This window comes from Poeciliopsis prolifica, unplaced genomic scaffold, assembly GCF_027474105.1.
Source record: "Poeciliopsis prolifica strain line A6 unplaced genomic scaffold, Auburn_PproV2 SCAFFOLD019, whole genome shotgun sequence".
NCBI lineage: Eukaryota > Metazoa > Chordata > Actinopteri > Cyprinodontiformes > Poeciliidae > Poeciliopsis > Poeciliopsis prolifica.
The window spans coordinates 7,656,994-7,681,823 of NW_026562394.1; the positions used below are offsets into that span (position 1 = coordinate 7,656,994).

Here is a 24,830-nt window from a genome sequence, read left to right on the forward strand (position 1 = left end):
CTGCAGGGAGGCGACTAAAAGTAACAGGACACCAAGACATTTACATAAAGGTTTTATCCACAAAGCCCTCACTACTGAATCTCCCATAAAATATTTAAATTATCTTTGCAAAAGGTGAGACATTCTCAGACTTAACGCCTTCACACCTGCTGCTTGTTGTTGTCCGTCTTCTGCTTTGTCCTGCTGGGGCTGCACTGGAGAACTAGCAGGACTGATCACCTCAATGGCTCCTCCAGCAGTGTTATCATACCGACTCGATGACACTGCAATTTAAACATGGATAAACAAAAAAAAATTTTTAAGTTTCATACAAGAACTTAAAAGGGAAGGGAAGATTGGACTCTAAAGGAGATGATGTTTGTGGACTTAACGTTTGAATTTAAACTTATGTCAATTAACAGAGATTATTCAAGTTTCATTCACTCAAGAGCTTTTTAAGGCCATCATGAGTGGAATATAAGAAATTTATCTCCACGGAAATGTACAAACTTTGTCCATTTAACGGCCGATAAATTTGAATTGACCCTCGATAGAACCAAAAAAGTCAGCTAGATGTCCTAATGTCACTTAAACTTTTGCTTAACAGAAAAGTCCAGACAGAATTTGAAACCTGTAATTAATGTATTTAAAGCCAACCTATTATCTAATGAATTTCAGACATTTTAAAGGAGCAGGATGCAACTTTTATGAAAATATTTTTGTTTCACATATTTGTTGAATCTGTGACTCAGATGTCACAGTTTGGTATGAGACAGATAATTTGTGAAAAAAAACACTCCTCTGCCTTCTCCCCGTGCCATCATGAAACAACCAATCAGAGTTAGAGGAGGAGAGTCTTGGCGCTGCGGTTCACCATCCATATGGCGCTGCTTATCACTTTCCTCCGCCCTCCGTTCTCTCTACTACGCCGCTGCTGCTAGTATAGCCTGTTGTGAATACTCAGGCTAGTTAGCATGGCCACTGATGACAAAGAATAAATGGTTTTCCTGAAATGGTGAGTTTGTTTTTCTGTCATTAGGACATACATTGAGCAGCCAGTACATTAAGTTTTGTGACAGCGCTAAGACCTTCCTCCTGTCTGATTGGTTGTTTCTGGTCAGGTGCATTTCTTCAGATGGCAATGATGTCTCAAGGAGGAGGTGGGCGAGACCAATCTTTTCACAGATTATTTGTCTCATAACATTCTGTCATGACTTGGAGACAGTTTTAGCAAATATTTAAAAACATTTTTCATTAAAAATTCATATACTGCAGCTATAAAGCTTTAATATTAGGTGCATGATTTTAAAAATTCTTAAGGGTGCATGACCATCCCCATTATAGGCACTCACAGCTGCTTGAAGAGTCGGAGCTCTGAGAGCCTCGCTCCCGCGACTCTTTGTCTGAAGCTATCTGCCGTGTGATAATGACGTCAATAAAGTTGGCGGCGGTGATAGTCGTCTTCCCGTGAGTCCGAAGCTCCTCTTCGATGCGGGACTTTGTATGAGGACCCTTCTCCTTCCCCCCGACGACGCCGGGGCCCTCGGCGTAAGCCGGATGCGGCTTTCCGCCCGGCAGAGACATGGCGTTATATGGCGAGTGCAGCGATCGCCTGTCTGCTTCTTGCTGCTGCTCCGAGAGGATGGGGCCCCGCCGCGACGCGGCCGATGAGGTCATGTCATCGTCCCGCTCATGTTTGCTCTCCTTGACCTTGGTGACGTCCATCTGCGGAGCTAAGGCCGCGGCGTCCACTAGCGCAGCCAGAGCGTCGGCCGCTGTGCTGTAGCCCCTGCTCTGGGACGCTGATGTAGCCACAGGCGGGTGAGGTCTGAGAGGAAATAACATAGCATAACATAAGAGTTTTTTTTTTTTCCCTAAATAATTTGCAAAGCATGTTGGGAGTACAGTTTGACTGCCATAGTGGAAACTTGACCACTTCTGATGGTATTTTACATCGTTGCAGATCAAAAAAATAATAGAAAACATGCAGCTTTTAATTAATGGTATGTTTGAGGTTTTATTTTTACAATATTACAACAAAACTATTGATTTGATACCTTTAACATGTGTTAAATTACCCAATTTCAGTAAAATTGCTTACCATGTGAAAAACTTTTAATTCAGTTACACAACTCAATAAATCATTGAGCCATTAGGGAGTAATAAATAATCATCATACAGAAACGATCCAAACAAATCTTAGGAAAAAATATTCCTTCTCGAATTAAATGCTTAAAAAAAATATCTGATTTTAGCTGCAAATAAGATTTTTCAAATTTAGGCTTTTAATGAAACGTTGGACTTTGAAGGACTTCATACAGAAACCAAGCACTTTCCAAAACTTTTCAAAAACACCTGACTGAAGTTCAACCATTTTTTAAGGATTTCAAGCACCCATACAAACCCTGTCTTAAGAATTGACAAATTTTATGAGCTTACATTAGTGAGGTGATGACACTTTTTCCCTGGAAGATGCTCGGTCGCTGCTGAACGACCACTTCCTGGGTCCGGAGCGACGGAGAAGGGGAATGCAGATAACCTCGGCTCCCTGGTCGGCCTGGCTGCTCCGGGGCGCCTAATCGACACAGAGAGGGCAAACGTTGCAGCTTTGGTTCAGAAACTCGTCACTGAGCCGTGACTTACTAAGCAGTTCACCTCCACGCATGTATTCATTAGTGCGCTCTCTGATTTCCCGTTCCCTCTCCCTGTCTCGCTGTTGCTCTCTTTCCTTTTCCCGGTCCTTCTCCTGTTGCTCCCGCTCCCGCTCTGCACTAGCAGCAAGGTGGACTGGATGGCCTGAGTAGAACAGGAACAACAACACGCACGCTAAACGTTAAACTTTATACCTGCATGACATCATCTCACCCCTGGCATGGTGTATGATGCATCAGATTGAAGTCATGGTTTAAATACTGGTCCACTGCACCGGGGACTGGGTGAACATTTACCTCCTAGTAAACAAGAAGTGGTCATATTTGCAACCTTATGAGCTGAATTAGAATGGTTAAATATTGTTATTATGTTGAGAAAAGAATTAACAGATTGAAACTAAAACCCAGGTCTGCCATATTGTCAGGTGTTATTAAAAAGTATCCTATTTTATTTTATTGGTTTTCCATTAAAGTTACGACCACAAAATGTTGGGAATTTTTGTGACTTACAAACACTGCTGAGTGAAAGGGAAATAATTTGAAAAAAGTGCAGCATATGTGTATGTAACCATTTTGATTTATTTTAATATCCCTAAAAAACATGGAGACAGCTACTCAGTAAATAGTCCACCTGAGTGTAATTTAATCCTAAATGCAGCTGTTTTGTGGAGATCTCTATAGGCAGCATCATGCTGTGCGGACACTTTCTTTTTCTTTAGTAGTAACAGGAAGGCTCGTCAGAGCTGATAGGAAGATGGAGTGGAGCTAACCATAGAGCCACCCTGGAAGAAAACCTCCTGGAGGCTGCAGAAGACGTGAGACGGAGGTGGAGAAAAACCCTGAACACACAGACATGATTCAGACCAAAGATTGGTCTTGTGCTACAATGGCCCAGTCCAAGTTCAGACCTAGATCTTGACATTCCACAAAACACTTGCCGCTTTCACTGCGGTGAAAAGATGGGTCTAAAAAGTGAATAGAAATGAAAACACATTTTAAATGCAATTTGAACAAAGAAACATGCATCACTTTCCTCCCAAATCACAGTTAGACACTTTGTGTTGGTCAAAGACATAAACTACCAATAAAAAACATGTTTGCGGTTGTAACATGACTGAATGTGGAAAATTTTCCCAGGTATGAATACGTTTGCAAAGCACAGCACACAGACAAACACACAAGCACCTTTGGTAATACAGCTCAGTAAAGCAGACCGTGCAGATCGGGATGCGGTTGGTACGTAGTTAGTGTTTAAATGTTGTCACAAGAAGAAGATCATGACTGTTTATTTTCTGCAAAAAGAAGCAAGTTATACAAGCTAGTAATCATAAATAAACCGAAGAAATTTGAAATCTAAAATGCAGTTGTGAAGTCGGATGATCTTAATGTTTATTGTAGAGAAACATGAAGAATTAGAGCAGAAGCTAACGATTATTTTAGTAATTCATTGATCTATCAATTATTCTGAGGATTAATCGATTAATTTAATTTTAAAAAAGTCACATTCTACAGGTATTTTATTTAGCCAAATAAACATTCTTAGAAATATATTAACTGATACAAATAAAAAAAAATCCAGTGTCTTTTTTTAAATAAGGCAAACATTTCATTGCCTAAAATCTAACACCATTGCATTCCTCTACTAAATCTGAATCAGGAAACTAAAACATATTTTCAGACAAAGGTGTTTTCAACTTTAATGCAAAAATTTATATTTTTTGTACAGTTTTGGCTTAATTACTGGACTGAATATGTTTTTTTTCTGCATCAAATTGCTTTCTTTTTTGAGTCCATATACTCTAGTTAACGATTAATCGATTACCAAATTAGCTGACAATTATTTCAACAATTGATTAATCGTGAATAATTGTTTCAGCCATATTGAATTCTTCCAGAACTTCCAATTAAAATCTATACATTCCATCAGAACTCTTTGACAGTTGCATATGACACCGATCCCAGCAGTTACTGGGACCCTAAACCTCTCTGAGTCGTCGAGACTCGCCTCAAGAGTGCGACGGGGAACACAGAGTTGGTGGCAGTAGAGATAAGGGAAAATCAGGGTGTAGGTTTGGGAGGGGTCCTCACCTGGCGATATGGAGGCTGAGTTGAAAGGCCTAGGAGGGAAAGGGGGCTGAGCTCCAGAGAGGTAGGCGCGTTCCAAAGTGGGAGTACCTGTTCCCCCAGGGTGAGGCAACAGGATAGTTGGAGGCATCTGGGTTAGATCAATAATCCCTTTTACAGACAGAAGCAAAGGGCCAGTGGTGAACAACAAGAACCGATCCATCAATTTCTGAATGTATGTAGACACTTAGCTGTAACCCATCACCTTCATCCCAAATCCCGCTTGATCAGTGAGCGACAGGGCTGCACGGAGTGGAATAGTGGTCAACTTGTAAGAAGCAACCACTCAGCAAATGCGAGATGTCAATGACCACACCCGATAAATAAGTTGAGTAACAGCCAAATGAGTCGCAGCCCCAATTTAAAAGAGCAAATCGGCTGAATTTGTCAAATTTGTATTGAAAAGGAAGAAAAAGGTCATTTGCTTCTGGGCGTCTGCAAAAGGTAGCCACTACTTCACAAGCACACAGTCTGCATACTACAGCCCCCTGCCTTCTGTGGCAGATGAGAGACTTGCCTCGAGGAGGGGGCGGGTACGGGATGGCGACGGGTTGTTCCCGCGGCGACAGCCCTCTGGCCATGTCGGGCCGAGGGATGACTTGCATCTGCTGCGACGTGATGTAATCGTTCAGGATGGTCTGCCGCGTGTTCTCCATGGTGTACAGCTGGTAGGTGTTGTAGCCGGTTGGTGAGGGTTGTCGGGGAAACATGAACGCTACAGGACACAAAAAAACAAAAACAGATGACTGAATATGAACAGACGGCTCACTAATACTCAGCGCTGTTACTGACGTCAATCACTGAAAGAGATCCTGTTGACCGGATGCCTATGAATTAGGCAACCATTTTGTCAGCCATTTATAATTGAAGGAAGAAAAAAAAAAAAAAAAGTGAGAGCGTTTTAAAAACACCATACCAGGATCGAGGCCTCTGTGGCGGAAGGCCAGGGTGGGATCCAGGTGTGGGGGCAGGTGGGTCTGATACACCTCTCCGGGAACCAAAGGCCGGTGGTGGGGGTCGAACGGGCTGTGGGAGGCCACAGGGTCGCCCACCGACACAGGTGATTTGGAAGGGATGCTGTCCCTCTGCGTCGGAGTCATGGCACTCTTTCTGTCATGTGTGGCGGATTTGGCAGAACTCATGCCCCCTTAAAGACAAACAAATGACCCAGAATGAGTTGATTTTATCATGTCAGAGAAAACATTAAATCAGCATTAAAAAGAGCAGAAAATATAAAGATGTACAAAGAAAAATAAAAACATTGATTCACATAAGATTACTGATTTTCATTTATTTTAAATGTCACCAAAAATTAAAGAGAGAAATTCAACTCTCCCGGTCTTTGCTGAAGATAAAAACTATGTGTTTTTACCAAATACTGGAGGAGATGTTTTTTAACCAGTTCATTGCCGATGTACAGAGAAGAGGAACATGCTCTCATATAATGGCAGTCAATCCCAGGTGAGGCTCAACTCGCTGCTGCCTCACCAGCATCCAAGCATTTGAATGGGAAAATGCAAAAATGCAGTGATTTTGAAGAAAAAAAATAATCAGAATTGGTTAAACTAAATGAAAAATAGGTACTTTAAAGTACAAGCCACAAGGTGAAAATAGAAATGTAAATTATTTTCTCATTTTATTATTTTTCCATGATGACACACCTCACCTGCCTCCCCTGACCGCACGTCACTGGTTTGACATGAGCTTCACTGTGTACAAGCTTTACGAAATGAAGATTTTACACTTCAGGAACAACGTAAATACGTAAATCTCCACTCATCATCCTATCTACTCAGACTGGAGCACGGCATGAGGATCCCTTGCATACCGACAGATTAAAACAGAAATCATTATGAATGATCACTTTTTGACTTGAAAATTGGCTTTGAATCTGATCGTGGCCCCAAAACCTGTGAAACAGTAAACGACTCCCACCCCTACTAAATACACAAAGCATGAGTAAACAAAATCCTTTGCCCCTAAAGCCCTTATGGGACTTACCCTCTGAGCCCCGACCCAGCATGGGGGATCCTCTGGAGACGGGATTGGTGCTGTAGTTGACGGGGGTCCTGCGAGCACTGGTGTCCTCATACATGCTGGGGCTGTGCTGGGATTTCCCGGCTTCCTGGTGCGTGGAGCGCAGGACGGAGGCCGTGCTGTTGACCACAGAGTGCCGCACCGCCTTGTTCTCCTCGTACTTGGGTCGCTCCATGGCCTCCAGCTGGGGCATGCTGTGGGGAAGCTTGCTGGGGCTGGTGATGAGGGACTTGACGTTGTGTTTGATGGTCGGCTGGCCCACGGAGTAACTCTGTTGCAGAGAGGAGAAAGTATTTCTATTAACATGGTGCTTTTGAGAATTTAGTGCATAACAGCCGCAGACTTGCAGGCGAAAAAAAAAAATCTCAACAAAACATTCAGCTGCAGAAGTTTCATTTAATTAAAAATAAATAGATTTTTTTGTTGGGAAATGTGTAAATTATTGCAGATCCAAAAATGAAAAACATTTTTGCAGGCTTGCCTCACTAAAAGAAAGGCATCCAGTTTTTCCAAATTTTTAATATCTTGACTGAAATAAATAAGAGAAAAAATTCTGAGCTCCAAAAACAGCATTTAGGTCACTACTTCTTTGAAAATGCTTCCAGTATTCAGCCAATTTTAGTAAATTAAAGAAATGCAGATTTGGCTGCAGCAGGGTTTTACTTTTGAGTAAGATAAGAAAGCAATAATCCTGGTTACACAGATATATAAAAATATAAATTGTGGAGTCTTGAAGTGTTAAATTTACAGAATAAATCCAAAATCTCCACAAAAGGAGCATAAAAATCCTACAAAATGAGCCTAAAATGTAGATACAAATATAATACAATAGAAAATGTTAGCTACAACACAAAGTAAGATTGTAATTTGTGATCATTTTTGCCTTAATTAAAAATAAAAAGTCTTGCATCATTCTTGAATTGCAGTCACAGGCTAAAAATTATCTGTTTAAGGGCTGCAAATGGCCTCTAGACACCAATAATCGATAGCGGGTTAATTTTGTCCACAAACCTGAGACATGGAGCCCTCTATCACCCTCCTGTCAGGCAGGTCAGGAGTTTTGCACATGTCCTGTCCAGACTGGTCCTGTCTGGGGATTTCGTGAATGGAGCGCCCCCTCTCTTTGATGGTGTTAACTCCTTCATAGGGCTTGCCTTTGCTGATGGCCTCTTCGAATGTACGGATGGGCGAGCTTTCGGTTTTTATCAGCTTCCCGTATTTCACCGCATCCTCATACGCGTCAGCAGTAGTTCTAGGTGTCCCTAAAAATAAATAAATAAAAATTACTCCAGCCTTGCTTTGTTTTTGACACAGCAAACTACAAATGTGGGAAGCTTTCCAGGCATCCACCTTGCATAATGGATCCAGGGATCAGCGCTCTTTCCTTGGAGTCGCCATGATGCCCTTCTCTAGGTAAAGCCCTACTGATCAGACCTGGAAGGTAAGAAAATATCACTCATGAAACAGAAAATACAAGCCAGGACACACAGTATTAACACACTTTCTGACATTACAGCCATGAACTTCGGTGTATTTTACTGGGATTTTATGTCCTGTACTAGTACGACGTAGTGCATCATATAAGTGGCAGCTATCCTGTCTAGCATTTGGTCCCATTTGAGTTGATATTTTTTCTTTTCTATTTTATGAGAATTAAAATATCCGTTTTATGTGACCACTTTGCCTTCATTTGTCTTATTTTTGTGCAGCACTTTGGGCAAACTTACTCTTTTTCTCTTTTTAGAAATCGCTTTATACATAAATTGGACTTGGGAATGGTTTGCTCTGGAGAGATTTCGGACATGTTTCCCTCAGCGGTGGATCAGTGCAGGTCATTGGTTGGACTTTTTATGGGTGACAGATTAAAGGGGTCTGAAAGCCACAATTTATAGAATTCAATTTGTCATATGTTAAAAAGACATTCATAATTTTCCTTTCAAGTTGCCATTATGTGCTACCTTGTGTTTGTCACAGAAAATCCCAATAAAATGCCTTGAAGTTTGCGGCTGTAATACGACGAATTGTGTTTTTCCAAAGTGAAGTGGTAAAGTCGGTGACACACAAAGAGTACCCTCGAATGGAGCGCCCTCCCTGCCATGGTGTGCTCTTCCCATGGGACCCTCCATCATGTCATGAGTGCGTTTCAGGTCATGACCTGTTCTGGGGCTTCTGGTGTTTTCCCTGGGATTCTTTATACCTATCGTAAACAAAGAAATCCAGCCTTAATGCTAGGCAGAAAAAAAACAGGTATTAGGCACATCAACAGCAATAAATCTACATACCATCATAAGAGAGAATGTGGCCACTTTTGCCTTCATAAATGACTTTAGCCAGCTGCTCCCCCCTGGCTTTATCTGGGCTGCCCAGGTCCTCTGTAGCCAGCTTTGTGATTGTGCCCTTCAGGAGGTCAGCAGCTATGCTAGGCTGGGACAGAGCCGGAGTGCCCTGTGTCGTCGACAGCAAAACTGAAGTTAGTTCAATAGATACCAACACACACAGTGGAACCAATGAAGTGTAAATAATTTCTTTAATAATTCATTACCTGAGTGATGGATCCTCTGAAAGCCAGGCCTTCACCAACCTTTGTAGGGTTGCCTCTGCCGTCCTGGATGGAGGAAATCACAGCTCCTGCTGGGTGGGACAGAAGAAGAGTTCAAGTGGAAATATAATAAGTTACATGACAACTGATGACAGAAGCAGAACAAGTACTGAAACTATCATAAGAATATTTCCATCATATGAATACAAGATTCCTATATCCCCATTTTTCCCAGATTTGTTTGTTGCATTTTATAAAACCTTTTGAAGATCTGGGAAGAAAATATAAACCTCTCTGCTCGAACATCAGCCGGGTCTTATTGTCTACAGATTCAACCAATCATGAAACTGGGTAACGCTAAATTTGTCATCCAATTTCCGAAGTGCGACTAAAGGGACTTTTTTGTTTTTGTCATCTTGACTAATTTGGATCGACTTGATCCAAATTAGTTGGATCAAATGGAATCTGGTTGCCCCTTGAACCAGAGTCACCTAATGCAAAAAGAAATTAATAAATGAAAAAATAAAAAAATCACAGATCCAGTTCAACCTGAATTCAAAGTTTCCTCACTTATTGTTTTATCCTGTTTAAATCCATCTGACAAGACAAATGTGTAATTTGTGTACAGTTGTAGATTAAGTACTGCTGTGAGTAAGCTGGATTTTGGCAAATAATCTATATAGTTCCGTTAACGATTAAGTGATTATCAAACTGTCGATTATGTCAATCATCGATTCATCATGATTAATCTTTAAAACCTAATCATATCTGAGTCTGATGTTAGTTTGAAGAGATAATCTTGTATTTTTAATTCTTTTTTGTCTTAACGTTGATGTTTTTGTGCAGTTGTGTGCCAAACGTTGGACCCACCGGGTTTGTTGGGGTCCATCTGCCGTGGCAGCCCCAGAGAGATGGAGCCCCCAGAGCTCTTGGTTCCTTCTGGCCCATAGATGGCATGAGAGGGCAAATATGTGCCAGGAGTTCCCTGGATAAGAAACAGGACAAACCATTCATCTCATGTTCAGGTCACTGCGGCTAACAGGACAACAAAGTGGTGTCAAGTGATACCGATCATCTTTTAGCTCCTGACGCACTGATTACGTTACGCTGTCGACTACCTCACGTGGTGTAAAACCAACCAAGGACGCTAATACAACCAGAATATTGTATTAGTGGAGCATCAATTACGGCTCTAATCATAAGCAGAACAAATGCGTAAATAAAATTGGATTTGAAAGGGACGAGTGGGTCGCGCTGAGGTAAACAAACCCAGATTTTCCAATTTAAACGGAACCGTCCACGTGAAGCCTGTTAGAGAATTAGATTTGAACATGAAGACGGAGAATATCAGCAACATGGAGAGACCCGGCTGTCTTACCTGGGAGATGGAGCCGCCCTGGATGAAGGAGGGCTTGTCTGTGGGCTTGTTGGTTGGAATGAGCGGAGGAGGAGAAGGAATGTTGGGAGGTCGACTGTGTCTGTTGAACGGCAGACGGACTCCGTCGTTCATGCTCTGGACCAGCTGGGAGGGATTGGGATGGAGGACTGGAAGGGAAATGACACAAAAGAATACAAACTTTGATTAATGACTGATTAAAGATTTTTTATGGTGTTCATCACAGAGCTGGGCAATGCTGCATAAAAATGAAGTCTTTTTTCATACCAGGTTTGATTTTAATCGCTTTGCTTTTCTCACTTTCTTTTCTAGAAATTAGTTTAGAAATGACAGAAAACGTTTTAAAAAGGTGGCTTTAATTCCAGCCATCATTTATGTGAGTTGTACAACGGAGTATTAGGGCGATGCTATGAGAATTTGTGTATAATTACAAGAATAAAGTCATAAAAAAAAATCCCAGATTTTCCAAAAATAAAAACTTCAAAACAAAACAAAAAAAATTAATCAATTAATCACCCAGTTTGGTTCTGGTTTGTCAACGTTTCTCATTGCAGTATTCCATACTCTTCTAGACTTAATATTAAAGAGTTGTTTTTACTCGTTTTTAAAAATACACAAAAGTTTCTACAGTGGATGGGCAAAACGAACAGAACTATTAACAGATGGAAGGGAAAACAGATAAATGGTTAAATAGATTGACAGACTGATAAAAGAAAAAACAGATGTATAAATCAAACTTCATACTCGTCCATCCTACAAGTCTTTCTCAGCATTTTAGCTCCAAAAGCCCTCATTTCCCCTCAAAGCCCACAGGATCAAACATTCAGTCTTTCTGATAGCACTCTTGAGTGGTGAGGTAAGCCTTGAAGTTTAATGGCCTCTCTTCAGACAGAGGTAACTTTGGTCCATGCTCCCCGTCTGCTTTAATGCACCCTGGGAAAGCGGAGCAGACAGAATAGTTCATAACAAACCACAGATCCACAGCGGCGCAGACCGAGCGGCCTCGCTGCAGGGGAGAGCACCTCGTGTTCTGCCCTCTGCAAAATAAAAAATGCAAATGGCTGGAAGAGTTCCTCCGACAGTCACAGACATCATAATCCTGTCAGTTCAAAAGGGGATGGATGAGAAAACAAGTCCCTCTATATAAATTTATAAAGCCCTGCTCTGGGGAAACGGTTCATGACGAACAGGCTGTTAGCGGCTGCAGAAAGAATATCATGACAAACAGAAACAAAATCGAGAGAAAAGCCTAAATCACTTGGAGTTATTCTGACCCCACTTTCATGAGTCAAAGACTTAACAGAAAAATATTTTGTACCACTGCCAGAAATGGATTTTAACTTATTTTCATTAATACAAAAAGTTATTTCTGATTGGAGATTCTACAGGCATCTACTGAAAGATGGTAGACTGACTGGATCATTAAAAATATATATACTTAAGAAAAACAGCACTTTTTATTAGAATTTTATCAAAGCCAGACTGTGAATACAGCTGCACCAATAATTATTTTAGTAATTGATCATTCTAATATTATTCTATTATAGGCAATATTTGCAGATTTTTTTTATCATACCATTTAAGCTTAATTTAAGTTATAAATACCTTAAAAGTATGTATAAAATTATTTGATTCCTTTTTAAAATAAGGAAATAAATATTTCATGGACTAAAATGCAATAACAGCATTCTTTTAGTATATTTTCACTCAATTGCAGCAAAGGATGCTACTAATGTCAATATGAGAAACACTCAACCCTTTCTGCAGAGTTAGCGTCATACAGTGTAGGGCTAATCTGCTGATTAATTTTTGGGCAAACCGTTTAATAACTGGGCAGTAGATTTTTTCCTCACAGAATTTCAACCAGGTAAAGCTAAAACTTTGTACAAGGAATACAAAGCTGTATTTCTTGTACAGTTTTGGCTTCTCTGAATGTGTTGCTCTTTCAGCAAATGACCTTTGAGTCTAAACTTGTTGACCATTATTTAAATAATTGATTAATCACAATTAATCCGATTAATTGTTTCAGCCCTGGTTAGTTATGAAAAGCCTTTGTCGGCACTGCAGCAACAAAATGCTTCTCATCATTGCTGACCAGCTTTATGTTTGTTTCAGTCTTTGCAGAGGAACTCAAAAGTTTTTCAGTTTGGAAAATCTCCATACCATCTTTAGCTCCCTTAGGATTCTCCTCCAGATTCTGGCTGGGGAACTCCAACTTTACCATTTCTATCCAGAGGAAATATGCTGATAAACTTAAAACATTAGTTTAGACCTAAATCTGCGTGGAGTATGAATACCTTTAGACTCTATAAGGATTGTTGTGGTAAAGCTTGGTAACTGGCGCAAACTTCAGATTGGTGAAGCTCTAAAAATTTTAATTTCAATCAACAAAATTTTAATTTCCTGCTAGCAAGTTGGACTCTTTTGGTGAAACATTTATGTTCAATTCTTAGCGAGTCCAACTAAAGCATCTCTTACTGTGCGAATCACAACAAGTTTCATAGAGCTAAACCACACATATTCATGCAGCAATGAAAGAATAACCTTCACACGTCATTTGGGTCACAGAGGTGACCAGTGCTGCCAGGAGGATGATTTAACTATTCATCTTAAAGTGAAACATAAGTAAAGACTACATTCAAAACCCTACAGCATAAAGTCATGAATGGAGTCATTATCCCTGCCAGAGATGGTAAATATGTTCATGTTCCCAGTTAAACAAAGTTCAAATGCATCTTGTATAGAGTTTATTAAACAGAGGAAATTCAAGACTTGTTTAGAGCACAGGAGGTCAGACTTCTTCCACAACTGTCATGTTTTCTCATTTGCTATGAAAAAATGCACAGTTCTACAGTAAAAAACAAACTAAACAGGCAATATTTTAATAAAATCTGCTAACATATTTTTAATACCTTGTATTCAAGGATACAAAAACATAAAGTTTATTTAATATAATTTTCTCATTTAAGACTTGATTATTTGAATCTTTAAATGTATTTCTAATATGTAAAAAAGGCTTAAGTGGTTAAGTGAAAAATTAGAAGAATCTAATTAATTATCAGAATAATTGACTGGATAATCTATTACTAAAATAATTGTTAGCTGTAGTCCCAAACAAAAGATTAAATAAGTTTAAAGAGAGTGGGATCAAACATCTTGTAGCAGAAAGAAAAAGACAAAACAGCAGCCAGACAGAAACAGAATCGACCAGAAAAATAAGGTGAAGGTAAGTTCCTTTACCTGGAAGCTCTCAGAAAGAGGAGGAAACGGGGACATGGGGGTCAGGCTGAGGTAAAGCCTCGCTCAGCCCCACAGGGGAGAGTCTCTCATTAGAGAGACTAATAGCCATAATGCTGACCCAGGATGGATGGACCTGTGTTAAATAACCCAACTCTCCCACCTGGACACACACCTGCTAAAACATCTGTGCCATGTAGCTGTCAAAGCTCGGCGGCTCACCGACTGCTCCGCTCCTTGCAGCACTTTGGCTTCGGGGTGCTAAAAGCTTTTCAGAGTCAAGCACATGATGTCACGGCTCTCTCGCACTCCGTGACTAAACTACGTCTGACCACCCAGGAGAACAAAGCCTTCCGCTCCCAACCGGAGTCGCATCAGGAGGATCGCCGCCACAGGCTCCAGATCGGTTTAGTCATGTTGTAAACAGGATCTGCGAAATTCTCTCTGCTGACATGCATGACGGCAGAACCTGCTGCCCCTCTGGGGTTCCAACATATTTCCAAGGCAAATGTCCATGATTAAGCTGACTCGATTAACAACATTAAAATTAGTAGATTACTATTAAATTACAACAAAATATTTCTACAGAAGTCAGGCTTCTTCTCAGGATCTTTTAAATACAGCATCTGCAAATGGTGCATAAAAAGAAAGAGATGGATAGAGGGATGGATAAAAAGGACGAGAGATGACAGATAGAATAAGTCCAAACATGGAGAGACGATGGGACAACGACTGACAGAAGGTGGACGAAAGAATGTAAGGACAAACTGTTGAAATGATAGATTGATGAAAGAACAGGTTTTTGGGAGAAGACGGACACAACATAAACATATAGATGGAATCAAGAATAATTTTTCATGTTTTGTTTTTCCACACCAAACCAGACCAAGAAAAAAAAAGTTTTCCAGAAACCGTATTTGTCTCCTAGGAGACTCCACAACAACAATCAAACCTTCAGCAACATAACAGGTGCACAGCAACTAAAGACCAGCTCTTCTCGTACCGTCTCTGTCCAGCACAGACGGGCTGCGAGTGTTGAAGTGGGGTCTCCGTTCCAGGTCGCCCTGATCCTGCCGCTGCTTCTCTTCCTGGTGAGCCGAATCATGCGCTGCTTTGATCTGGTGCTGCAGCATGGTTAAACCGCTCATGGGAATGCCGCCAGGACCGTAAGACCCAGGCACCTGGGTTAATGCAGCAGGAGAAATCAATTCAGGACACAAGACAGTTTAAGTAATTCAAAGTACAGGGTTTATGTAAGTTTCACCAACTCAAATTTGATACTTTTAAAGACTATCATGAATAAAATTTTGGACTTGTATCACAGCAGTGGTGTACAAAAGAAATCCAAAGGGCCAAAACTGTGAAAGCAGCTTCTCAGATGATAAAAATGGCATAAGGCCATATAGTTAGCGAAGTGGCTAACAGGAGAGCCATACGCTAGCTGCTAATGGCTTGTTTGCTTGCTAGACAGCAAGGAGATAACAAGCAAACTAGCTAGCGAGCAAATATTAAGAACTTCTTGCTGGTAGATCTCAACCGCCTTGCGTCATAGACCACAGTGTCTGAAGAGATCAAACACATTTAGAAAATATCCCACAAGATGGCAGTAGCATGACTACAGCCATGATAAAATATAAGACCTGCAAATAACTTATATAAGGCCAAATTACATGTTCTCTAGTGAACATAAGAAATATTAAGGCCTTAATTTTAGACAAATTCATTTACATTCACTTTTTAAACAAAGGCTACATAAACCATTTCTTCATCTCAGTTGATTTGGACCACCTGGTTCGCTGAGGACTGGCTACATTCTAGTTCAAAAATAAGAGAGTTGACAGAAGTGAAGTTTCCCCTGCGTTACAGCTGCCTTCATCTTTGCCAGTGTAAATAAATCAAGCCGAAACTAACCATAGGAGGGATGGCAGCTGCCCTGTGCTGCAGCTGCTGGATGTTGAGCTGGACTTGCTTGGGCGAGGGCATGAGCACCGATCCTGGAGGGTTGAGCAACGATGGTTTTTCCATGTTGTATATTCTGCAGAGACGGCCAAATAAAATAGGTGATTGTGTTACAGAGCCATTATATTGCAAGAATAAAGATGTTTGGGAGGCTCACCTCTGCCGATCAGGCTCGGCCTCCACGTCTTCGTCAGCACTGCAGGTGGCGCTCGAGTCATTGTCCGAGTGGAGCTCTCTCTGCCGTTCGCCCGGCTCTCCCTTTTCGCCCTTCTCCTTGATCTCGGACTCCACCTTGACTTGAACCTCACCGGTCTTCATGTCCACATCCTGAGGTTCGGTTTTGGGATGCACGGGACCAGGGAAGGAAGAAAGCTTGGCTTTTTCTTCCTGAGATCCGCTCTCGCTCTCTGGGCTCTTCTCTTCCTTGACGCGAAGCTCCCCGTATGAAGGCTCTGCAGACTTTCCATTGCTGGCTTGACCTTTGTCCTGGTCTGCGCCTGGAGCTTCGCCTGCCGAGCTCTCCGGTCTCTTTGAGTCGACTGATTTTGAGGAGTCGGGCTGAGAGGGTGAAGGTGCGCTCTCTGTATCAGAACTGTTATCACCAGCTAAGAAAAAAGAATATGTCGAGAAAAGACTTCAAATGTTACAGAAAAACAACATAAACCATTTTTATACTTTCACAAACCAAACACAAACCGTCCAAATACACAGCAGGTCAAATGAGATGAAACATGCAGATCCGCCTGCCATGATCAGCTTGCGTGTTCTCCACTGCTGCAGCTGTTGCCATGTGATGTCAGCATTTGCATTAAAGTTACAGTTTCAGCTTAACTCAATATCCTAATGTTTGCAAGTACATTTTCACATTCCTATGTCTACCTGATCAATCTATTCAGGGTTTCTGCAGGTTTCACCACCTCAACTTTGTTCAAATAAAAGTTGTCAATCAATAAGATTGACAACTTATTGATCGTCATGTTTGAAATTCACAAAATCACAGACTTGAGAGTTTGAATCAGACCAAATGCTGCTCTTAGCTCAATGTTAGAGGTAGAAGATCCGACTGTTTTCTGAGGAGCTTTAAAACCCAACAGAAGATCAAAACTGACATTTCTGCCGTCTGTTCGTGGCTCTTGACAGTAGTTTGTTTCTCATCCTGCAAATGGATCTCTACACCCTTAATAGTGTCAAGCCTTTAATAATAATAACAATAAGAAGAATACACAAAGCATCGAATGGGTTTACAATCAAAGTGAGTCAGTGGTGAAATCAAATATTGTCGGGTTAAATGGCAGGAAATTTACATGCAACAAAACTAGCTAGAAAGGCTAAATGTGCAGCTAGTTAGCGGTAGCCTCAACTTCCTTAGATCACAGAATTAAGTAAAAGTTTTGTGTGACAGTCAGGGGCAGATTTGCAACGATGTGGGCCCCTATGCTGGAGCTTGTTTTGGTGACACAGCCACCAAAAAAACTTTTTTTGTTAACGCAAATTGCACATCATTAACAGGTAGTTTAATGCATAATTATGTAGTAACTAACGATATCAACGGATGGAGGTTTAATTCATCCCTTGGTCAATAACTCCATGTTATTGCCAAAAAAAAAAATATTGTACATTCATTATTTTCAAATACTTCAGTTTTGTTTATGTTCATAAAAATTCCCAAAATATTATTACTTTAAACAGACTGAACTCAAGCTGCATAACCCAAAAACAGGAACTGGAGATGTAGCCAAAACCAAATGTGTGTGCACATGTGCAGCTTTTATTCTAATTGCCCTTGGAGTTGGACCTCTGATAAACAGGAAGGAAAGAGTGTGGGAATATAAATGTGTGCGTGTGTGAAACAGAACACACGCTTCTTCTGTCTGACCTTCACTGTCATCTGCATTGTCCTCGTCATCATCAGGTGACGCCGTGGCTTGGCCTTCCCCTTGAGACGTATCAGCGCGAGCTCTGCGAGTATCCTGGGAAACAGACCGAGATTACCACCTTGCGTACACATGTTGCACACTCCTGCGACGGCAGACCTTGACAGGAAGCGGAAAGCTGGAAGTTTACCTTCTTGTGCTGCTGGAGCAGGTTGTCCAGATTGTGGCGCCTCTTGTAATTGAAATAGAAGTTCTTGCACTGCGCCTCGCTTTTGGTGCCCACCATTTTGGCGATGGCTGTCCAGTTTCTGCCGTGTTCAACGAGCCCTTGGACAGAAAGCACAAGGACGATTCGAAATGCGGTTCATAGAGACTGATGTGACGGGAAAAACGCAACAATATGCTCTATATTAGTGACGTTCTGATCCGTTCTCAATTATTATTATCATTTCTTTTTCTTGGAGTAAACTTAACTCCCAATGTCTGTTGGTCTACTGTAGTTACAATTTGAATGGCAAATTTATATTTAAAAATCAAAGTTTAAAAAGCAGAAAAATTGTTGTGTCTGCACACAATTAACTGGAAACGTACTAAAATAAATGACTAACAAGTCGTCTAAAAACAGAGAGCAAGCATGCTAATGTTAGCCTAACACTTTAGCAAACTGCCACACATAAAACCAAGTTAGGAGTTTGCAGGGTCAACAGGGTGGGCCGTAAGTTTCCATACATAGGAGAATGTAAAATGTATATTTCTTTAATTTTTCTGATACCCAAGAAGATGTGTTTGACAAAAAAGCAAAGAATTAAAATTCTACGCCTGGATCGGGAAGCAGTTGCATGGTTGCACGAAACTTTAACAGAAAACATGGAACAAGGATCACACACAACACTGTGGCAAAACTTATTTGCAAGTTTCAGAAAACTGGAAATGTTGCAGATCAACCATGAAGTGCAGCAAAAATAAAAACGTTGTCCAACATAAAACGTTTATTTTTTCTATGTATGGAAACTTATGGCCCACCCTGTACACATATATTCAGTCATATATATACTGTATATTTAGAAACAGAAGTTTTTAATCTACTAAAGCTATTAAAGCACATCCTGTATTAAGTTTATGGCAGTATCTGACTGGGACCCTGTTTCAATCATTTTAAATGACTCATATCGGTCAAGTAATTTTTTTTTCTTATATGGAAATTTCTTTACTATGTTTCGTGCTAATTAATTTAAATGCAACTGTTAAAACCTTAATGGTGTTTTGTTACACCAAAATTCTGAAAGTCAGACCTAAAATAAGTTAAAATCCTATCACTATGTCAGTCAACTCAGTATCTAATCAGCTCTGAGCTCGACAAACTTTAGAGACTGCTCAGCAAGCTGCAGTGAACTTGGCAGATGGCCATTTACCTTTGACATTAGGGTGTCTCGCTTTGAAAATCTGTAACCCATGGTTACCAGCTCTCCCTGCCAGCCCTACTTAGATGAAAGATGCTGGCAGCTTGACAAATGATCACAAAACACCAAAACTGTTCCAGTTAGATGATGGAATGAGCGCTGTGCAATGCAAGTAATAACCCGACCGGAACGCGGTGCGCTAAATAATGAAATATAATTTAACCAGGCAGATAAATTTCTTTTGTCCAATAATAAGCATCATCAAAACATTTGTGATATTTAAAAACAACAACAACAAAAAAAAAACAGACAATTTATAAGATAATCACTGGGGAATTATCCCATGTGGCATCAACTTTTGTCACATGGTCTGAAATTGCGAAGTTGTCCCTAAAAATTTGACTTTTTAATAAAAATTCTGAATTAATTTTGCAGTTTTTTTAACTTGTTTTTTTTAACCCACCATAAACCAAAACTGTGGATGTAAATGTCTGACTTCTGCAGAAAAGTGATTTGAAATTACTGTAGGTCCAAAACACAAACAATATCCTCACATATTTTAGGTTAGTTTTCAATTATTCAGGCCTAGAAAAACATGCGTCTGTCCTCAGCAATACAAACAGGACATGGGGTTCTCTTTCATAAAAATGTTTCATGCATAGGTGCACACATGTCTGCTTTTGAGTAAGTTTGCGGTCCTGTTAACTCTCAAATTAAAATAAAAGCAAAAGAAGAAGAAAAAAAAAACCTGAAAGATGTAACTAATATGTTCAATTTTAATTTGTAGGAAATCTGCCACAGACAAAAGCAAGAGCACATTTCCATCCACTGCCTTTCCTGGTGCACAAAATTTCTTAAATGGTCTCTCACAAAATCACTCCAAGAGTTGTTTTAATATAAAACAATATAAGGTAAAATATCTTATCTTGCATTACTACGTTCTCTAACCAAGAGAGGAAACTGTTCTGTTTTTCTGAGCAGCCATAAGTGAAAGCTTAAAAATAAATTTTTTAACCAGGTCTTGTCATATGACTGGCTACACTAATCCAGCAGACAGATCTGAATGCCTGAGAAGATATAAAGCAAGATGCATTTTTGCAAAGGGGGGGAAAAAAATATCTATCGAGCCAAGAACGTTTTAATTAATCTGCATTAATCCCTTTATTCACTCCCAGCCTAAAAGCCACCAGGATTTAGAAATTCAATTCAAAAATACTTTTATTACAAAACACAGAGGGAAACTAATAATAAAAATTAAGATTAAATAATAATTTACAACAATAATAAATAATTAAATAGAAATTTGCTCTCAGTACCAAGAAAAAGAATTCATACGATTTTCCCACAGTAAAATTTTTTTTACTGTTGAAAAACATGTTGAAACATTTTCAACATGTTTTCAAATGACACGAACTAAAAAAATACAGTGTCAGTTCAACATTATATAACATTATTTATTACTGTTAACACTGTCTTGTCATAGTATTCTACACAAGACATTAGACTTAGAAGGACAATGTAAACCAAAGTACAGCAGTATTTTAGGTTTTGAGTTTATAAACCTGATTGGTCTGAGAAAGTTACAAAAAAAGAATCTCGAAAAATAATTCTCGGCAAGTTTTATATTGTTTAGCAAATGGACAGAATTTTGGAAATCTTAACTGACCTAAAAATAAAATCCAAAAACTAAAGACAAGTTTGTTGTGATTTAACTTCAGGCAGTGAGAAAAAAGAATGTGCATGCGTCTTCTTATAATCTTGAAATATTTGATATCAACTGGAAGTAACGCCTACCAAATTTTTATCAAACATTAGGTTGTGCTTTCTTATAAAACTGTTAAAGCAGTTTGAATATCCAGGACTTTATGCAGAAATTAAGCACCTTTCTTAATTTCTGCATAAAGGAAAGTGAGGGGTAAAGTGAAGAAGGAGAATATTTTACTGAAATGTGACCCAAAAATGATTATAGTAGTGAAGTCTCATATCAACTACCCAGACACTTACAAGGCGAAAAGGAAATGTTAGTTGATCTAAATGTAATGCTCTGTTGCCCTTTCAATGATTGATCACTTCTGAGAAGCGAGTCAAACAAAAAAAAAAAGAGGAAAAAAATAAGAAAAAATTCCCGATAGAAAGTAAAGTGCATCCAAGAAACAGATGAAATATCTATTATTCATAAGAACTACCGAGGTGACCATAAACAGCAGAAGACCTGCTGCCAAGTGAGCGGCTGCAGAAAGGAAGGGATAGCAAAGAAAGGGGAGAAATGAATCAAACATTACCTTTTTTGGCGACCTCCATCTCCTCCTCGGTCCAGCGAGAAGTTTCTCCGCTTTCACCAGCGCCAGCTAAATCACAAAAGGACCAGATGCAAATCCATTAGCACTCCCGGAGAGGAGGAGGGGAAAAAAAAAAAAAATACGACAGAAAGTGAAAGAGTGAGGGAGCTGAACAGAGCAGCAAGAGAGAAAACGAGAGAGAGACTCTTTAGCCACCTTCTTCTCATGGCCACTAATCTAATAATCTGTTTACATTCAGGACTGCTGAGACCTGCTCCCTCACTTACTCGCCTCCTTTCACCCTCCCACTCCCTCTCTCTCTCTTGTCCTCTCGGATCCACAGGGGCCGCCCTGGTCAGCTGACACAGCGTCAGACACTGGAGGAACCGAGAGCTGCTGGCCTTCCTCTTTGGGAAATGGCCTTGGATGGAGACGAACGGGCAAATCGAGCCGTCGGGACCCGATCCCTCCCACCGCTCTGACTGTGACGCTCGGTGTTCAACACACACTCCTCCTTTGCTCTCCTTGGCTGCACAGTTCAAGCTAAAATTCACAGAAGTGGACGGTGAGAGCAGAGGGGAACAAGGGAACTCTAGCCCGCTCTATTCCAGGGTGCCCCGATGAGGACGTGTAAACATTTGGACCAAAATAGCTGCAGATGTCCCCTTTAGATTAGGAGGAGGTCAACAGTCCCACCACCCACCCATTCGCCCACCTTGTGAACAAAGATGAGTGCGATGTAAATGCAGACCGTCAACATAAACTTCGTTCTCCCCCACCACTGAATTGGCAGCTTGTTTAACTTGCCTGGCAAGCCTTCAACTAGGCAACACTGACCAACAGCTACACTTTAAAACCAAGGCAACATAGTTCTAAGAAATAGAAAAGGTTACAACAGAGTGAGCAAATACAATCTGTTGCATCATAAATATCTCCCTGAAATTTTCTTCAGATTTTGTCAAGTTCTGAATACTTTTGTTGAAATCAATTATGTAGGGGATTTTGTTGCGACACGCCAATAAAAACAGGCACCCATTTGTATTGCAGGGAGGAAATATTTTGTATAACTTTCTATTTTTTGGAATTGAGGCTCCTAGCAAGCTTTTTATATCTTGCTAGGAACATTGTCTCAACACAAATGTCTGGAAACTGTCAGTATGTTGTGAGAAACATGAAAGTCTTCAGTCAGAGGCCTCTTCAGATTCATTGCAAGACTGACTGCTAGTGCAGATCCTCCTGGCCCACAGCATCAGTGGCATAAGTTGAAATAACATTTAATTCCCCCTTCGATGAAAATAAAATATTTCTGAATCAAACTTCCTCAAGCCGGTTGGAATATTTAACTATTTTTTCATTAACTCTGACCAATTTCTCTGGGCATAGCTTCAGGATGCTGCCACCACTATTTCACAATGGTGATCTGTAAACCAAAGTACAGCAGTATTTGCTAGGAACAGGAACTATGTTGCTAGGAACTATGTTAACAGAGTTGGGCAGTGTTAGTCTCACAGAGATAAGACCATCTTCTTCCACATGTTTTCTGTCTTCTCTATGGCTTGCAGAATGGCTAATCTAAAATGATCAGGAATCATGCAAAATAAACCTAATTTGTAAAAGCATCCAACAAACTGCAGTGGGAGCCGGAAGCACAAATGTTTTTGTTTTTTTAGCGGGTAAAGTGAGAGTTTTCACCTTTATTAGCATCTGCTGCTACCGGAGTGAGGGATTTTGCGGGCTCCTTCATTCCCTTCTGCGCTTGATCAGATTTAGGAAGTTGTGGAGGATCTGGCAGGGCGGGCTCGGAGGCGGGAGGAGGCGTGTCCTCGGCTGCGACGGACGCAGCCTCATTGGCCATGGAGCGTGTGGTGATCCTTCTATTGCGGCGGCCCTGGCTGTTGGCAGTCTTCCTGCCACGCGGCGTGTTTTGCTCCTTTCCGTCCTCGTCCTCCCCACCGTCACACTTGTCTTTGTCCTTGCCAATCTCCCTGTGGTTTTTGGACAGGGGGATAAACACAGCTTTTAGCTGCTGCTGCAGCAAATATCTATTCCCTGATGACGCAGCAATAACAGACTCTTCTTGTAGTCTGCTTTTTTTGCCGTTGACTGAAAAAAAGTCTGCAGCGAAAAACTTGTATTTTAAAACTTGTTGATAGAAAATACTAAACAGACACGTCAACATGTCAGACACCTGCTGGCTTGTTACAACATAGAATTTTTTTTATTCTTTGTCTTCAGTCTGCAAGTTGGATTGAGAGTCCCTATACTTTATTTTCTAGTCTCACGTAAATGGAAATGATCAAACTTGATTTCAGTGACAAACTGAAGGCTGAAGTGAAATGCAGAGTTTTTCATTTAAAAAGTTGAAAAGAAATATCTGATCAGTGACGCTCCGGATTATTTCTTCACTGAAAATGATTTAGAACAAATTAACTCAAGGTAAGGCAGGAACGGTAATGTTTAACAAAGCTGTCTGACATGACAGCCACACCTGGACTGACTCTGAGATGAGCCAGGCTGAAGAAAAGCAAAGCAATACCTTGCACCTGGTCGCTATGGTGAGATTTAAACGGCCGGTGATATAAAATTAACAACTGTCAGTATGGATGCATGATTGTTGATGTTTTTGATTTTTTTAAAATATTGTTAGTGGTCCCATAAGTCAAACTGGAACAATGTTTAATTCCATCTTGTTTCTGGAAAGGCGAGGGTGATAGAGAAGCAGAGCAGAAATATGGGAGTTCAGCTGCAGCAGTGTGGTTGGTTTTCCAGTGTCAAAAGAGTAAAGAAATATATGCAGTATCAGTAAATATCAGTCATAACAATATTAATATTGGCCCAAATTTTTATATCGGTACATCCCCAAATTTCACCTTCAAAAAAAATTAAATACAATGCTTTTCTTTTGTAGTAAATGCACTGTCCCTGATCAGATAGCAGATATTACTAATCGCAACACCCTTCAGTATGGGAGTTGTTACAAAGAGAGGAAAAGTTTGCCATTTCAGTTTTAGTGATGCGTTTTAAAATGTAGTAGAAGCACAAATGGGGGACCTTTAACTATGGCGCCTCAAGAAACATCAGCCATCTTATCTAACTCACCGGGAATCCTCCTTTTCATCTTTCTCTTCCTCGTCCTTCTTTTCCTCGTCCTCTTTTTTCTCAGACTTCTCAGCTTTGTCCTCTTCGTTCTTGTCCTCCGACTTGTCTTCTTGTGAGGGACGTGTTATTTGCTGCAGACAAAAAAGAAAAAGCATTTGGGGAGGAAATGAGTCTGGGGGAAAAAAATATATTTTAAAAACATTTTAAATACCCAAAGTGAGCACACAACAACAAAAAAGAAACAAACAAATAAAAT

General features: G+C 40.4%; 1 protein-coding gene across 7 annotated transcripts in view; it reads right to left on the reverse strand.

The window, feature by feature from the left end:
• The window catches only part of ncor1 (nuclear receptor corepressor 1), a 63,922-nt gene that overhangs the window by 6,262 nt on the left and 32,830 nt on the right, over window positions 1-24,830 (reverse strand). For 4 of the 7 annotated variants that reach the window (XM_055043496.1, XM_055043499.1, XM_055043498.1 and 1 more), the window contains 23 exons: window positions 24,575-24,705; window positions 23,168-23,460; window positions 21,479-21,544; window positions 17,987-18,123; window positions 17,799-17,892; window positions 16,080-16,527; window positions 15,875-15,998; window positions 14,967-15,144; window positions 10,709-10,875; window positions 10,201-10,315; window positions 9,334-9,422; window positions 9,074-9,236; window positions 8,863-8,988; window positions 8,142-8,225; window positions 7,803-8,053; window positions 6,756-7,062; window positions 5,671-5,901; window positions 5,272-5,469; window positions 4,719-4,865; window positions 2,635-2,775; window positions 2,419-2,554; window positions 1,332-1,807; window positions 147-263 (listed from right to left, as the gene is read on the reverse strand). In XM_055043496.1, the coding sequence (XP_054899471.1) occupies window positions 147-263; window positions 1,332-1,807; window positions 2,419-2,554; window positions 2,635-2,775; window positions 4,719-4,865; window positions 5,272-5,469; window positions 5,671-5,901; window positions 6,756-7,062; window positions 7,803-8,053; window positions 8,142-8,225; window positions 8,863-8,988; window positions 9,074-9,236; window positions 9,334-9,422; window positions 10,201-10,315; window positions 10,709-10,875; window positions 14,967-15,144; window positions 15,875-15,998; window positions 16,080-16,527; window positions 17,799-17,892; window positions 17,987-18,123; window positions 21,479-21,544; window positions 23,168-23,460; window positions 24,575-24,705 (4,219 nt within the window). The remainder of the gene's footprint in view (window positions 1-146; window positions 264-1,331; window positions 1,808-2,418; window positions 2,555-2,634; window positions 2,776-4,718; window positions 4,866-5,271; window positions 5,470-5,670; window positions 5,902-6,755; window positions 7,063-7,802; window positions 8,054-8,141; window positions 8,226-8,862; window positions 8,989-9,073; window positions 9,237-9,333; window positions 9,423-10,200; window positions 10,316-10,708; window positions 10,876-14,966; window positions 15,145-15,874; window positions 15,999-16,079; window positions 16,528-17,798; window positions 17,893-17,986; window positions 18,124-21,478; window positions 21,545-23,167; window positions 23,461-24,574; window positions 24,706-24,830) is intronic. The other 3 variants (XM_055043500.1, XM_055043497.1, XM_055043501.1) reach the window with 3 other exon arrangements.